Source organism: Colletes latitarsis, chromosome 6, assembly GCF_051014445.1.
Source record: "Colletes latitarsis isolate SP2378_abdomen chromosome 6, iyColLati1, whole genome shotgun sequence".
NCBI lineage: Eukaryota > Metazoa > Arthropoda > Insecta > Hymenoptera > Colletidae > Colletes > Colletes latitarsis.
In genome coordinates, this window is record NC_135139.1 from 16,919,441 (window position 1) to 16,936,532 (window position 17,092).

The 17,092-nt window shown below is 40.7% G+C and overlaps 2 protein-coding genes across 6 annotated transcripts in view; one reads left to right on the forward strand and one right to left on the reverse strand.

The window, feature by feature from the left end:
- Positions 1–1,677: 1,677 nt before the first annotated feature.
- On the forward strand, positions 1,678–3,774 carry Syx17 (syntaxin 17). Its single transcript, XM_076767276.1, has 5 exons — positions 1,678–2,078; positions 2,136–2,331; positions 2,483–2,694; positions 2,775–2,991; positions 3,064–3,774. The coding sequence occupies exons 1-5, from the start codon at positions 1,947–1,949 to the stop codon at positions 3,210–3,212; spliced, it is 906 nt and encodes a 301-aa protein (XP_076623391.1). The 5' UTR covers positions 1,678–1,946; the 3' UTR covers positions 3,213–3,774.
- A 1,806-nt stretch (positions 3,775–5,580) lies between these two features.
- Positions 5,581–17,092, reverse strand: part of LOC143342924 (uncharacterized) — a 432,164-nt gene continuing 420,652 nt past the window's right edge. For 3 of the 5 annotated variants that reach the window (XM_076767255.1, XM_076767256.1, XM_076767253.1), the window contains exons 14-23: positions 11,964–12,411; positions 10,445–10,697; positions 10,024–10,099; positions 9,768–9,941; positions 8,108–8,479; positions 7,755–7,898; positions 7,452–7,665; positions 7,245–7,361; positions 6,963–7,166; positions 5,581–6,881 (exon numbers count right to left, since the gene is read on the reverse strand). In XM_076767255.1, coding sequence (XP_076623370.1) covers positions 6,658–6,881; positions 6,963–7,166; positions 7,245–7,361; positions 7,452–7,665; positions 7,755–7,898; positions 8,108–8,479; positions 9,768–9,941; positions 10,024–10,099; positions 10,445–10,697; positions 11,964–12,411 — 2,226 coding nt within the window. In that variant the 3' untranslated portion in view covers positions 5,581–6,657. Of the gene's footprint in view, positions 6,882–6,962; positions 7,167–7,244; positions 7,362–7,451; positions 7,666–7,754; positions 7,899–7,964; positions 8,003–8,107; positions 8,480–9,767; positions 9,942–10,023; positions 10,100–10,444; positions 10,698–11,963; positions 12,412–17,092 lie in introns of those variants that run through there. The other 2 variants (XM_076767254.1, XM_076767258.1) reach the window with 2 other exon arrangements.

Here is a 17,092-nt window from a genome sequence, read left to right on the forward strand (position 1 = left end):
TTTGTTCCAAGTCGATACCGTAGTTAGTTCTAGAAAAAAGAACTATTTAAGAAAAAGTGCTGCCTAGTAATTACGCAAACATCCTGTATTTAAATTCATTTTCAATTAAATAAACAATTTATGGTCCAGTTTTATCGTACACTAGTCGTACGATCAGTAGAAATTGCTGAAACTTCTTTGGGTATGTAGCGTCAAATTAAATATCAAAATAAACATAGAAGATAGCAAAAATTGTAGTAGGTGATATGATCATTAGGTAAAGGATGAAAAGCCCTTTAAAATGAGCGTTCGTACGAGTCGATAACGTAATTAGTTTCGGAGATATAGCGATTTTAATTTCAAGTCGATGCGGTGGCTAGTTTCAGAGATAGGGTTTGTTTAAGTTTCGTTGTGCGCTCGCGAGTTCATTGATCTCGCGCGCGCGTAGATAGTAAACAATGCGTAGTAAATTCTTGGAAATACTACGCTGAAACTAGGTCACGACAGTCACGTACGCGGGGTAGGTCAGCACCACGCATGTGCGACAAAGAGGTCTGGGTTAGACTCTGCTAGACGAAGACAGTGATAGTCGAATTATAAAAATTACCATTTACATAAATTACGATATCTCCGAAACGGAAAGTCGGATCGACAAAAACCAAAAACCATTTTAAAGGGGAGGCTTTGCCGCTTCTAACAATGCCTCAATAATTAATAAAACACTAATAGTTTCGGAACTACACGCATCTAAAGTTTTTAGTATTTTTAATAGGCTTTCATAAGGCGGAGAGTCAGACGTAGCGGAATTTTAAAAATTACGATTGTCTTTACACGATGATACCTCCGAAACGGAAAGTCGGATCGAGAAAAACCAAAAGCCATTTTAAAGGGGAGGCTTTGCCGCTTCTAACAGTGGTTCAATTATTAATAAAACACTAGTAGTTTCGGAACTGCACGCGTCTAAAGTTTTTAGTATTTTCAATGCGCGTTAATAGCCTTTTCTAAGGCCGAGAGCAGAATTTTAAAAATTACCTTTTACATAAATTACGATATCTCGAAAATGGAAAGTCGGATCGACAAAAACCAAAAACCATTTTAAAGGGTAGGTTTTGCCGCTTCTAATGATGCCTCAATAATTAATAAAACACTAATAATTTCGAAACTAAACGCGTCTAAAGTTTAACTATTTTTAATACGCGTTGTTAGACTGTTCTAAGACAGTGGGAACTGTAAATTCTCTCCTTTTGTCTTTACTATACATATATTTCCTATTTACATCGGAAGCTAACCAGAATTTGGTACCAAATGTCCAGTTTTTTACAAAAAAACATAAATCGTTCAACCGGTCAGATGACCAGTCGTGGTAGGCAAAACAGACTACATATTTTTCTCAGAAAATAAACAATAATATTAGAAGTGAATATTGTAAAATTCATTGTACGTATACTATAAGAAAAGTCGTGAAGTTAAATGGCGCTAAAATAATATTGTCTGTTAGAAATTCTAAACGAAATTTTAAAAACGGTCATTTGACCGGTCACGGTAGGTTTAGTGTTAAATAACAATTTGAAAGAGCATCGAAACTGTACAAATGGTGCCATCTATGCATGCTATGTTCGATCCTCATGAATGAAATGAATCTCGCTGGTTGAGAGAGATGGCATCGTTACTACGTCAATGACTATGTATACTTGCGTACAAATAATCAGCTGATTGGTTATTTTTACGAGCTCCAGACAGCACCAAAATAAATTGTTTGTGACATGAACTGTTCTGATATCGAAATAATATGAACCGTTAATTTTTTGACTGAGACGGAGTTATAATATTTAATTTGAGAAACGCGTCTATTGTGTAATATATCCACGAACATGTTACTAGGATATTGTGGTTAAGAATTGTCGAGAAGCTGATGTGAATAATAAAAGATAATACTCTTTGTACAGAACAACAGATATATTGGGAACATGTCGTCCCCGACGGAATATATTTCGTTGAAGCAGCCAATTAGACGATTAGAGATCCAAATTAATAATTTTAATGTTGCTATACCGCATCATGTGGATTTGTTAAAAAGACACAAGATTAACATTCAAAATGTGAGTGCTGTTTAAGTGAAATCTTTCATTCGGCACCAATATCCTTTGTCTTTGCAGTATCAAATGCAACATGATTGGGACAAAATGCATAAGGAACACGTAAATGTATCCAGAATAATAAAACAGCTAAAGGAGTTGCTGTATCAAATGGATACTCTGAGAACTCAAGTTCTTGATTCTGATATAAATCAATTTGACAAACTGACTGCCAATGCTAGAGCAAGCATTTTAAATGCAATTAAAGATTACTTAGGTGAGAAACAATATTAAACCGTTAAATTAAACAAATATCATTTTTCAAAGCAGTTAGATTCGAGCATGAGCTAAGGGGTTAATTCCAGTAATTTTAAATTTACAAGTAATTTCAATTAAACAATAATAAAATTGTACATACACATGTATAGAGATGGAGATGCATTTGTCTGTGCCCCAGTCACAGTCACCCAAAGAGGAAGATCAGGCCACAAGTCACCCACTTGACAATAGATATATGCAGTTGCAGGAAGAAGAACAAGACTTGCAACGTCATCAGGCATGTCTGCATGCCTGGAACAACCTACAAGAAGATGTTCAACAACTACAGGAGCTTTTCATTGAATTCAATAAGATTGTGGATGTATGTTACTTAATCTACGTAGTTTATATTTTCCATTGTGCAGGTATAGTTCTAAAATAATGTTCCTTTAAAATAAATAGGACCAAAAAGAATTAGTGAACGCAGCAGGAGACAATATTGAAGTAACAAGTGTAAATGTAGAACAAGGTGAAAGATTCCTTCAAAAAGCTGCAAAGTATAAAATTACTGCTTATCCCCTAGCAGGAGCTTTACTTGGGACTTGTGTTGGTGGGCCAATTGGTTTATTAGCAGGATTGAAAGTTGGTGGGCTTACAGCAATAGGTTGTGGTATTTTAGGTATGTTCTATCATTTCCGTATAATATTATATTTCGTATTTACAATGGTTACAATGTTTGTAACATGCACAGGATTTACTGGAGCATCTTTCTTAAAGAAAAAGGAACTAGAAATGCAAAAATCGAAAAGCACATCACAGCAAAGTTTAACTGAACCCAGATCGATACAAAAATCAACATCTCTGCCTGAAAATTTAATGGAAAGCAAGAAAAATTTGTGACACATACAGAAATTCGATATTGAAGTAACGAAGAAGAATACCTGTAATATTATTTAATGTCAAACAACTGATATTATCTTTCTTAATATTACAAATAAAATTAAAGAACATCACAAATTATTCTTATGTTATAAGTAAACATGTTAAATTGTTCAAATTATATGCATATGTTACGAGGCAAGATATATTAAGCTACTATACAAAAGATTGCAAAATGTTCTTTCCGGGACCATGCCTTACTTTTAAGATCACGAAGGTCCTTGTTGAATATTCTTTTAAGTCATGGGGAACATCAAATCTTTTTATCATAATTGTACGAAGACATTGGCATATAGCCATGCACATTATTCACAAACAATTATATTAATCAATCGAATGTGATAGATCGATTAAAACTAGGTTATTGCAAATGTTATGTTTGACAATTATATAGCGTTAGTTATATATTTCTAAATACTTACGTTAATGCGAAAACGATTTGCACTTCGCTTCTGTGCAGGGTTTGATGTAATGAAACACACGCGTTACTTAATAAAATAAACTTTTGTAAGCTTCTTACGCATTTACACGAAATGTTATGTGTCAGTTGTACTCAAAAACTGACAGCCTAAAATTACTTGTAAATAAAGTTTACGAATAAAACGATTGACACTACAAATAGACACAAAACATTACTAATAAACACTGCACTTCACGCTACACGTTTTGCGAAAATTCTGGACCGACTCTGGACACATCAATCGATTGACGTACCACCGCGTGCATTGATCGATATTTCGATACGATACATTGCGATTGCAAGTATCACCACATGTATGTATCGTCCTTCCACGAGAAAAAAGCACAGCGTGTTTACATCCCCATTCTTGCTGCAGTCCGCTGATTGGCTGCCACCGATCTTCGTTACCGTTTTCGACCAATACCTATGAGTTAACGGACAACAACAGGAGTGGGAATGTAAATACTCTGTGTCTTCTCGTGGAAGTATGGTACATTGGTTAAATTCAGTTGCTACGCGAGGTTTTGTACAGAAAACAAGCCATGTTTACACATTATTTACAATTTGTGATTCAAAGAGGAACGTAGGACATCACGAGACAAATTAAAGGTTTGACTTCGCTACAAAAGGCACCCAATACAGTATATTTAGCAAGTAATAAAATACATCGGTGTTAGACACATTACAATACTGAAATAATCATGTTATCAATGTAAATATATATATATGTATATATACATTTCGTTATAATGATGCGGATACTTAAGTCTACGGACTAAAATGATCTACTTAAAAAAATATTAATAAATATCTACGAGCGTGTAACATTAAGGGACTATCGGTTGTATCTTAAGGTACTGGTGTTATGTTGTTAGTATTCATCGTTTACTCAACATCCCTGATTCGAAAAGCAACACCAAACTCGGATCCAATTTGGAAAATAGAAATATCGTTTACTTTCTCGTTCGTTTAGTTTCGCTTTCGAAGACCGGGATGCTCAGCCGGATGCACCGGATTTTATGGCATGCGCTGTTTCAGTTTCGTTTCCGACCTATGTAAATTTCCGTCGAATCTACAACGACGCTTCGCGTAATTTCGAAACGATCGCACTGTGTGATGATACAAACTAAATCACGATACGCAAAACGAAAGAATGATCGATAATACACGGAGGGGTGCATCGGACTGTACCGAGAAAAAATTCTTTGTAAAGATCTACGGGCTACAGCTACGTTACTAAATACCTTAAAATTCTTTTCTCGTACCCCAGAATTACGAAACAAACGATTTTGGTCACTGTCCATATAAGGTATCACTGAAATACCTTGGCAGACCTTGGCAATAACAATGGCTAATCGACTGACTCGCTCGGAAGCAATATAACAATACAGAATTATTATGACAGTATAATTGCTGATTGTTACATGTATCCGTTCTGTTTATTCGGTCGCTAAGCACACCGAGTGTGACTATGATTTGAGACCCGTGCAGCCGATCGCGAGTTCCTCGATCGACTCGCCACGTGATTTGCATACGCAGACGTCTATCAAGCGAACCCCGATCGAATCTGCACGATCGGAAATCCTAAGCTCCTCGAGGAGAAAGAAATTGACGCGAAACATGTGTGTGGATCGTCTTGAGCCAAGCTTACCATTGCGCTTACCCTAAGCTTTTCCAAAACGTCCACACCAGTGTCAGAAAGAAAGAAATCCCTTAAACGTAGATGAGTCTAGCTTGAGAGAAAACAAAATGAAAACGAAGAGACTGAGAGGGTGTAAAATTTGGCTTTTGTGTACAGGCCAGAGTTAGGTTTACATCTACGGGTGATAAAAGGTTTTCACAAATGACTGACATAAAAAGAATATAATATTATATGTATATATATTTAATATATAATCTGGAAATAATATTTAGACTATCGGTTATATTACTTGTGGCTACATCGTATAAAGCTTTAATATTACATTATGTTACAAAGTGGTATCTTGTATGTGTGCGCATTGATTTTTGACATTCCTGAATGGACGCGTGGATTTCGTGGCCGAAAACGCATTGGAGGCAACAGGACCGACGACGGTTGTCGACAACTAATGGAATACCCGAAGAGAAGAAAAAAACGGGAACCGGTGTGGTCTTCAGGTGTTTCATTACAGCGGAACCGCGTACGTTGCTCCGTGTATCGTCCTCGTGTACCATACGTAAGCGCGAACACAACGTGGAGATGGAATATCGATTCATTTATTAACTACACATATAAATAAAGTATAAAAGTACCGTTCAGACGAGTCATTGGGAATTGAAGAATATTCTCAGTCGCTGGTGTCAGGAATGCCAATGTTAATGAGAGAAAAATGGCAACCGGTGCACGCCGTTCACGATCACTGCAGCTCGCTCCAAGGCATGCAACCGTACACATCTATATATATTATATATATCCCGTCGAAACGTATCTCTCTATCTATGATTCTCTTGAGCACGTTGGTGGATTCGGAGGAGACAGTATAAGAAAATACACGTTGCCGTTACTTCTGAAAATCAATGGTTTATAAAAATCCCAGTCGTGACAACTATGCGATCGCGCAGATCATGTGAAACACGAAGCGTATCAAAAGATAAATTCACTTGAAAGTTGAGCTTCTTCGGAACGACTGCCTCTAGTGTGTGTATGTGTGTGTGTGTGTGTAACCTTTCATTCGAACGGTTAGCATTCGCGTTAAATGGTTTGAAACGGGCGGTAAGCGTGATGTTAGCGGTTTGTCGGACTATGTATAGTGTTTATACCTTCTCGTGGTATTCTCGTTACCACGATTGCCCAAGAAAATACGCGCTTCTGTACCCGGTACCACGCGTTGCATTCGCTGTGGGACAACTTGCAAGTGAATCGACAACATATATATATATATATACTCTGCTCTATATCGGTGCCGACCTGTTCAGGGGCGGCGTTTATAAATTAATGGACATGTCTTGGTCGTAGGGTGCGAGATTAGTGTCGGACGAAGAAGCCGAGGTAACTGTTGCTGCGATCGCGCTGGTCGGTGACTGAAGAGGCGTGGACGTTGTCGGCAGATGGGACGTGGGACTCTCTAGCGTCGAGTTCCAGTGACTTCTCTCGGTGCCATCGCCTCCGTCGTCGGACACGATCGAAATATCAGCTATTATGCCGCTTTCTGTAATACAATCGTTCGAGGTGGCAAAACATAAGAGAGCTTTCGCGAGCAATGGATACGTGTAGGAAGGATCGAACGTACCGACGCTGCACTGACTGTTGAGAGTGGTGCTACGGTGATGGGGCCTGGGACTCATGTCCAAACCGAGGTTCAGAGTCGTGGGAGGGCCGCTACTGCCGCCGCTGCTCGACGACGAGCTCACGGATATTACGCTGTGCGGCCTCCTGCTGCAACGTCCCGAGTCCTCCGACATCGACACCGCTATCGAATTCCTAAATCTAGGCGCTGTTCAAACGAAGAACACTTGGATTAATATTTCGGTCGCGCGCACTGTACGAACAATCGCCGATCCGTTGTACTTACTCTTCGATAGTTGAGCTACGCTGATAGAACGGTCATTGATCTGATCCGCGCTAGGCCTAATGTCCAAACAAGGTTTGTTTCCGATGCCCATGCTCGACATCTCTGCCAGGCGCACTTCTGTACCGTCACAAAAGGCATTCTCGTTAAAGTCCCGCCACAAAGGCCTCCAGAGGGACGCTATATTTCAAAACGCAAAGTCGGCCTTACCTCTGTTTCGCAGCGCCTGCTTCCATAAAAGGTTGCTCAGTTCCTCCGTCCATGCTTTCTTGATGTCCTCGCTGGCGCACTGCAACGTGTACGTGTCCCCCGGTTTCCTCTTGCGGAACCAAATCTCGAACTTCGTGGGCGAGTCCGCGATCACGGCAGTCAACCCGATGTCCGTCGTTTTGATGCTGTGCTTGTAGATGTAGATGTCGAGGTTCTGTAACGCAAGTCGGGGACACGCGTTGGTCGCGCAAACGGAACACGGAAAAACAAACGAGCGAGCTCGAGCAAAGGCGGTCGACTCACCTTTCTATCGGGGAATCTTCTCGCCTTGCTGAAGAGGATAAGGTCCTCGAACAGGAAGACCTGTCGCAGGCACTTCTTGCCCTTGCCCTGCCAGACCAAGAACTCGTTCTGGCGGAGCAGTCTGCCTTGTTCCTTCACGTTCACCTGCAATTTACATCCCCTTTACAGTCTGCGACGACGCAATACTATGGCAAAAAACGCATTACATACACTCTCCATCGCCATTGATGACGCGACTGTTTCTTCTACTACATCATTATTTGTTAGTTAGTACATTATCGATCCCGTGACTTATGCATGAGGGCTTAGCGTTCTATCTTTCTCGGTTCAAAGGTAAAATGTAGAACACGTACGTCGCAATCTCGAAGTGAATCCATCGCCAGCAGGTCGTTTCCGTGGCGCAGTTGGAACCTCACCATCTGCTCGGCCGCCCTCAAATCCGCCTCCCCTTCGACCATCGGTTTCATACCGTCCTCCTTCTCGTCCTTCTCCTCTTTACCGGTCATTTGTTCCGACAGATCGGTGCCAGCTTTGACCAGCTGCTGCAGGAGCAACGCGTATTTCCCCATCCGTTGAACCGGCTTCAGCAGGTAGCTGGCGAGGTCCATTTTGTCGCCAAGCTCCAGCTGCTTCTGCTTGAAGAAGACGGTACCGTATTCGGCCATCAGGGAGTCCGAGTTTGGCTTATTCTTGTTGTACAACGCGTACAGATAAAATTTTTTCTCCTGCAACACACGTGTGTGTAATGAAAATTTCAGTCTTCGCTCGCGACCAATTTATTTTACCACTAATCAAACAAATATGAGCAATACCCGCTAAATGTTCCTTATCTACGCGTTTACGCATTAATCATCGGATTTATTTTTTCAAGAACGTGCAAAGAATTGAGTGTATTCGGTTGGAAGAGAACTGTAAATGCAAGTGGCTGTCCGAACGTAACATCGACGCGTATTGCCGGTTCTTGTCGAGAGCCAACTTTTATTTATTTCGATTGATTTATCTGCATCGAGTATTTATAGAATTCTATGATAGTTGGAAGAATGCTGAACGCTTCTTATCGAAGGACTTGTTGATCAGAGAGAGAGAATCGAAGACTCGATTTACGGGAATATCTCTGAGGAGATAATCATGCAACCATGCGTACCGTTATCAAGGACATTAACTAACGACACACGTTAAACTTGGAGTTCAAGTGAGTTCATGATTTAATTGTAAACGTGCAGAAAACGATCACAATAGTAAACTAAATTGGAATTAGGAATGGAGCAAGTTGTGTCTATTAGGATATTTCAGAAAATATTGAGCATTTTGGACACTTAATGTACATACGTCTTAATATATTGTTGGGAATCTCTTTCTATGCCAATTACGGAAACAGATCTTGCATTTCTTTGCGTTTTCATTGTTCTATTGCCTTTTTCGCGCAGTAATTTTTCCAGTAAGAGGTGATTCAACAACGATGACGAAATTAAGCGTGGGTATGTAGTTTTTTGTATCAGAAGTAGTAGGGTATTGCAGGGTATAATTTTCTTTTTTATTAGTTAATAAACTAAAGTTTGGAAGTGCCCAATATTTTCTGGGATATTCTAGCAGCACATAGTCGAGTGTCTTGAGAAAAGTTTTCTTAAGTATCCTCTGCGGTAGCTTGGAAGTCTCGAATGTTAGAAAATCTTATCTTCTTTAGAGATGACTTTAGGTAATAAAAGATAACCTGATGGAATCTAACGAATAGGGCGGATGTTCTTTTTCTAGTTTAGAAATGCCTAAACAATTGCAACGATATGATATGATTTCTCAAAGCGTAGGCCATATTATGCAATTTATTACAAAATATCGTCTTGTAACAAACTCAACGAGAGTTGTAATACCGTTCAACGAACTTAGCACGCACCGTGCAGGAAGAAAGACCAACGAGGGATCGAAGGGAGCAACCGGAGCGTTAAAAACGTATGAAAAAAAGTAGGACCAAAAGGGACTAGAATGCAATTAAGAACCCCCAGGAAAGTAACTCACGTGTCTGAGGAAGCATTGTCCCACGTTCATCGGCGACTGCTCGCACTGTTCCAGTTCCCGCAGGAAGTGTTGACTATGAAACTCGTAAATCTTCTCGACGTTGCCGAAGATCACGTTGCGCTGTCCTCTGAGGGCCTGAGGAATGTCCTCCCGCACCAGCTCCGGGATATAGTTCTTTCGACGACAAAACGAGATACCGTTAAACCCGTTGCGCGTTGATCGCGAATTTTCAACGAATACGAAAAGGAACAGTTACCTCTATTATGTACTCGAGGGACTTCACGTAGTCTCGTTCAGTCTGTATCATTTCCCTCATTATGAGCAGTATTGTTCTGCAAGGTGAAATTCCTCGTTAACGACGCTGCGTTGCCGCGGTACACGTAACGATTCCGTATAACAGCGCAATGGAATTATTATAGATAAACATTGTGCATTGTTCGCGCGAGCCGAGTGCGACGGAACACGGAAGAAAACGTCGCGTACGAAAACGCAACGCGAAATCCGTCGTTCTCCCACGTCGGCGGGGGAGGGACATCGACGTTGGAAACTTTAATGAGAATATTAATCAGACTTGCAACGGCAATTACGCGCGCGTCCATCGTTAATTGCGTGGTCTGGCCGACGAGAGAAAGACGAACGAACGCGAAGGGAGATCCATGAAAGCGAGTCGTACGCACTTTTTCGCCTTCATGCCGGGCGCTATGCTGGCCGCTCTGTGCAGATGCGAATTCACCGGCGGTTTCACCAGCCGTCGCGGCGCCGGGCTTCGGGGCGGCGTCCGCGGAGGAGAGCAATCCAGGAGCTGCTCGGCGCTCTCCCGGAGCTCCGCGATGTTGTCCAGCACCGGTCGTCCGCCGCTTCCGGCGGATCCTATGCTCTCCATGGGACAGGCGTAAGACGCGCTACTATCGCTGTCGTCCCACGAAGTTCCTGAAGAATCATACAACAAGTTGCAATTACAGTCGTGGACAAAATTAATGTGTTATAAATTTATTTGAGATGTTTAACATGAAAAATGATTTCGAGTTATTTGTTTTAATACGTTGACTGTCGGGCCAAACCTCTCGAATCGTCAGTGGGTCAGAACTGAACTGTGACATGATCAGAGGAGACATTCTAGATTCCGCGTTATTTGTTATTTGTCCACGAAACCCGAAACTTTGTTTTATAGATAGTTGGAAACTAGCATAATGATAATTTGTAGAATTTATTTTCCGTAACATCTAATGTTCATACTAGCAATGAGAGCAAAAACGATGAGGACGACTATGAAACGATGTAGACGAATCGAATACAGTTATTGCTCAATTGTCGAATGAGTGTGTTTCATGCATATTTGATGACAAGATTATTGATTCTTGATATAGAACTTGCTTATTAATTACCTGAGAGTATTTGTGATATTTGTGAATATTCTTGGTAGAACGGTGTGATAAATGTCAATATGGTAAAGAAACAGCGTAGAAGAAATAGGGGAGATAACTATTCCTTTCTTATTGATAATTATTCCTTGCCTATTGATATGTAGGAGCAAATAAACACTGGAGAGAGACTAGAGCATGATTTATTCAATCGATGTCTTGGCCTTCTTCTTTGGAGCTGTCTTCGGGTATGAAATGAATTATGGATGAATAATTATAGAATCAAATTCGAGACACGGAAGCACAAAAACTTGTTCAGAAAGTAAAAAGTGACAAAACTGTCGTGGTATCCTAATTTAAGTGGTCATTATGCGACAGAGGATTAAATATACTTCAAACGTTTCAACCTTGTATTACTCGGGTTTTATTATATATTAATATTTGTTCTTTACTACGTTTCACTGATGAGGAACAAAATGTTTATTTTAAACTGAACTTGTCTTATATTGAATTTCCACTTCATAAGCAATTTAGTATCTTGCCATGATAATTATTCGGTATTAAGATCCGTGATAGGTTCTTTCTCACGCGAAGAAAAGAACTGTGAGCTTAAATAGATTAAGAACAACCGTAGTCTATTAATATTCACTCCACCAACTGGGAACGCTAGTTGCGTTGATAAAGCTATAAAATATAATCGACGAATTGATGCATAATGGTAAAATCCAGTTTCTAAAAATTCTGTTTTTAATCACAGAGAAGGTGGAACGAAATATCGAGATATCTAGGGTAAATGATTAAAAAAAAATAGTAAGCGTTGATAAGATAGACTTACTCTTGGCCAGAGTGTCCTCCCAGGATGTGGTAGACTCCGAGGCGGCGAAGGATCTCCTCCTGGCCGGACTGCCAGGTGCGGAAGTCGTCCTCGCCATCTCGAGGGCTTCCGCGCACTTGTTCCTGGCGATGCGGCATTGTTCCAGGAGGATCTCGTTACCGAGCTTCTCGGCGAGCGCCATCATTTCCGTGAAATGCTCGGCCGGTAGGGGTGGTCTGGCCATCAGGAACTGCTGGGCCCTCCTTTCGCCCGCGAGACGAGCCTCCTGGGCCCACTCGTACGCACGGTCCTGAAGCAGACAACATCTCGACGTGTCCTCGAGGTACTCGCGCCTGTCCTCTAGGCGGGAACCGAATCCTCGGAGGTGCTGTTTCAAAGATCTCGCTAATTCCCGAAGTCCACTGGCGCTCGCCGCCTCGGCAAGGTCGCTTCCTTTGTCAAGATGTCTCTGTAACAGAAAATTAACATAACGTTCTTCCAGTAACTCTCGATTGGTAATTAACTACTACGGAGATACAGCTTTGGTACTCTAATTTTATGATCTCCAATCCTTCTAGTACACACTAACTCCACACTTTATCTAACAGTTAGATTGTACCTTTCTCAGATTTCTACTTGATTTATTTAAATGCTTTGTCTTCCTTATGATACTTTAGTTTATTTCGGTACTTCACATACTTTAAGCTGGAGAAGACAGCAGAAAGCATAAACCTTCATCTACATTAAATAAATTTTATACCAGGATGAACTGAAATATGATACTTCGTTCCCATCCTTACTTGAAACTTGATCCGAAAAAAATGCTATTTTATTCTATTCTGCCCAATAAAATTGTGCATCACAGTTTCACAGATTACGTTACACACGACCCCACACTTAACTCGTACAGGTTGTCGAGAAATAAACAAATAGATCTAAAAACGATCCTCGAGAAAAACCCAAGAACCCTTGACGTCTACGTATGTATATATGTACACGAGTTTTCAAATACAGATTTATAAACACATCTGGTTGGCCGGTCGCGTAACTCACATTTTCCAAAATAATCAATACTAAAGAAGATAACTCCTCATCTGAGGTGAACAGGATTAACGAAACGTTAAGCTCGTAAATTATCTTCCCGAACGTCTCCCCTAAACAGTGTTTGCTCAGATTTACCATGAATGCGATATTGTGTGTAAACACACACGGAACTAAATCGTAGGTCGGGTCGCGACAAAAGAGAACAATAAACGCCCTCCTTCCTCGTCGGTAGAAACGATATCCTGTTGTCTCCGAATCGAACTGGAACTCCCGCGGTGCAGCACGGAACCGTCCCTAATGGAGGGACCATAAATCGACATATGGGGAAAGAGGAACGCAGAGACGAGACAGGGGGCTGTGTGGTCTCTGCTATGGGACATTGTCTATTTGTGCACGGAGGCGAGCAAGGGACTATTTACACGAAACCCACTTCGTGTGCAGGGCGAACTTGGCCATTTCCTTCAACTCGAGTCAAGGTTTAACACTAAACCTGCCACGACCAGTCAAATGACTATTTTTACAATTTCGTTTAGAATTATTAACATGGAATGTTATTTTAGCGCCATTTAACTTCACGACTTTTCTTATAATATACGTAGAATGAATTTTTTCAATATTCACTTCTATTCTTATTGTTTGTATTCTAAGAAAAATATGTAGTCAATTTCTGGTTAGCTTTCGATGTATATAAAACCTATACATACAGTAAAGACGAATATTCGCTGCACAAGTCAACCGAGAGAAATCGCGTAGTTTAACAAATTCTAAATGTCTCGGAAGCTAATAGATTTTTTCATTTAAACACCGGTGGAGGGACAGAATCCGACGTTCAATACTCAATATATCTCGCACGGATGACTAGGCAGCCCTTTTCACGAGAGCAATGTGTACCAGCGATCATGGGAGCGTGAAATCCCGTTGGGCATGGATCGGTAACATCCTGGAGCAAGGACGATCCCGATTGAGTACCCGTGACGAAAGTGCATCACGTCCCACGGTGCACGAGCCTGATCGTCCGGGCCCTCTTATAAACGGGGATATACATATATCCCCGTTTATAAGAGAGTATAGATCGCGCAACTGTTCAGGTTATAGAACAAATTTACGCCTGTAATCGCGTCGACCGAGTATGTTTCTTCCATCCCGATGGGGCGCGTTACGAGCATGAAACCGTCCATAAATCGACACGCGCCGGCGATCTCTTGATTTTCGCGCGCGTCTAGCAAAATGAGAAATCCAAATCGTGATAAAAGCTACGATCAAATCTGTGGACTGAATTCGAGATTCTTGATAAAATTAATTAGGATTTCGTTCAATAATCATTCTCTTCGCATAAATATTCAAGATTTTGTGCATAATCCAAATTTATATTTTTGGAATTCGATTGCATAGTAATTTTAAAAAAACTATGAATATCAAAATTTCTCTTATTAGAGTTTCTCTTATTTATACTCAAAACTAGAGAAGTCGAATCGTGTGATCTATGTCTTTATTTATAAATATTTAGAGTTCGATTACCTACCTTAACAAAATTTGACTATCAGTTAATATAAAAATTTTTGAAAATTATCTGAGTTTCCTTTATATTTGAACCTCGAGAAATCGAATCGTAAAGACGAAGGCTAATTAATCAGAATCGATGGGTGTTCCATTCGCTGTACTGATACATGAGTTTTTCTGTTTCAGGTTTCATGATCGACCGAGGCCATCCTGGCAGGATCCCCGGCATAGGGGAAGAAGGTCTCGTCTACTTTCTGTGTTTGTTCTCTCTCTTCGGACACGTGGCCAGGATCCCTTTAGGGCCCCGAGCCATCGGAAGCACTTTTCTCTGCTCTTGGAATGGAGTACGCGGATCACAACCGTGACACGTGCAGCATTATACTGTTTGCGCCGTTAACGACCTGCCGTGGACACCATTGATCTAAGTTTGCCCAACAGTTAACGAACAGCGTTAACGATCGTTGCAATTATTGCGGGAACGTTGCCGCAAGACCGTTATCGCGGCTCTTTTATTGAATTTCATTTATGCAAGGAGAATGTATAATTCAACTACGTGTTTGCAAAATTATATAACCACGAAGATTCCTGCTTTCATAGCCCGTGAACAAATATTAGCCGAATACTTGTACCACGGTAAATTTAGTCTTCAATATTCTGTTTCAATAACAACTGAAGTTTTAAATTAAAATATTTTTAAAGCAAAGGTAAGTTCATAAACATTGTCTTATTTTAAGATTTTTAGGCAACCAAGTTGTAAACGAGCATGAACTCGACTAATTTCATCGTCGGTCACGAGCGAGTTTATTTCAAGAATTTCATAATTACACACTTTGGCCAGGGTTTGCATCGTCTGAACTTGCGAGCAACGAACATAATTCGCGACTCGCCGTGACGACGCGGTCGCTGATCAAAATTAATGCACCTGGGAGGCTGAAGCGCGTAACCGGGACGCTTGACGAAGCTTCAATTAGGATATTGAAGTTCGCCGTCGAAACGAATCGATTCGCGTTGCGTCCGCCCGTCTGATTATGAATGGTTAGCACGATGGATGAAATATTGCCAGGGGAGACTGGCAAAGTCTCTTCCTCGTTCCCTGTCGCGTTTAATCAGCGAAATCATTTGGTTTCAGGGCGTGGATCCCTCGCGGGCCTAGCGATCCTCTCCACCAGGGATCGGAGGACCTTTTGGCGTTGGACGTCCGCGTGTCACTTTGCGGATTCTTTATAAAACTCATCAGGTACAATAAATTTTGTTAAAATTAGTAACCCTTAACGATCCAAAAGCAGTTCAAATTTACCGCTATTTAAGTAAACTAACTCTAACTCTATTGTTTACTTCTTTTCCAGGTAATAAATCATGAACCGAGCAAAAGACAATTCTACACGACATCATAAGACGATTTTTAATATCCTGCTTTAAAGGTAAGAATTTTTTAATGAATTAATAATCGTCGAATACTTTTCATATTCTTACAATCGGTAAAAACCACGTTCAAGTAAGTATTAAACTTTATGACCCTCTAGAAATCCCTTTACGTCCCCTCTGAGAACCCACAGATTGGGAACCAGTGTTTGAAAGCATTTCTCAGATACAGTTAGTAATTAGAGAAAAGGATTCTTCGAATCGATTCCGACTATTCTCGTTCAATGGAACATTCCTAATTCTTGTTGCCAATTAAGGTCACGTCTGCAAGGGTGATCATCGAGTTCGAAGTCGAGTGGAAACTCGCCCGCATCTTGACGAAAGTCTCCGCGAACGAAACGGCCCGCATTCACTTGCAAAAGCGCACGAACTGCACCGCGATGGGCACTCCTATCGCGTCCTTGTTACAGAAATCATTTAGGCCTAGAAACGCCGCGAAAGTATGCGAGCGCATACCTCATTTCGCCGAGTTTCCATATTTATAAGCGCGTTACAGCAGCGCGCCGTCATGGCTCGTTCGCGACCACGTTTAATTAATTTACTGGAAACACGATAACCTCGTGGTCGAATTTTCTACGCGGCGAATGATTTTTAACTTTATTAGGATTTACAAGAGAATTTCTACATTCTGTCCAATTTGGAACCTTAAAACTTTGATGACCCTTTCTTGGAGACTTATACGTGTTCGTAAAATTTATTTTATTTTCATAACTTAGACTCCCGAAGAGGCATCTTTTATTAGATATGTACTAGCTAAATATCTGTGCTTTTTGATTGCTTATTTACCAAAACAAATTATTAATTACATCACGGAGAAAAGCATCTTTCTAAACAATTTCTAATTAGTTGGTGGTTGCAAATTCTCAACGAAGCTATGAAAAGAGACGTCGGTGATGATAACAAAGGTTTTGAGTAGTCAAAAGCGTTGAATCCGAGAAGCTTTGTTTTCTTTTATTGAGGTTCAAGATGAAGTTCACGACTAACAGTAAGATGAGTTTGCTTTACTAGTTACATTTGAGACATGTCTGAGTTGCACTTAATAGGTAGACCCGAGTTAGATCTGGGATGAAGTTCTGATGGGTATAGTAATTGATTCTCTGGAATAAGCCAGGCATAAATTTGACATGGTTGTAGTTTAGATCTAGGTTAGACGAGTTGGATAAACTTATGTTAGATCTAAGTGG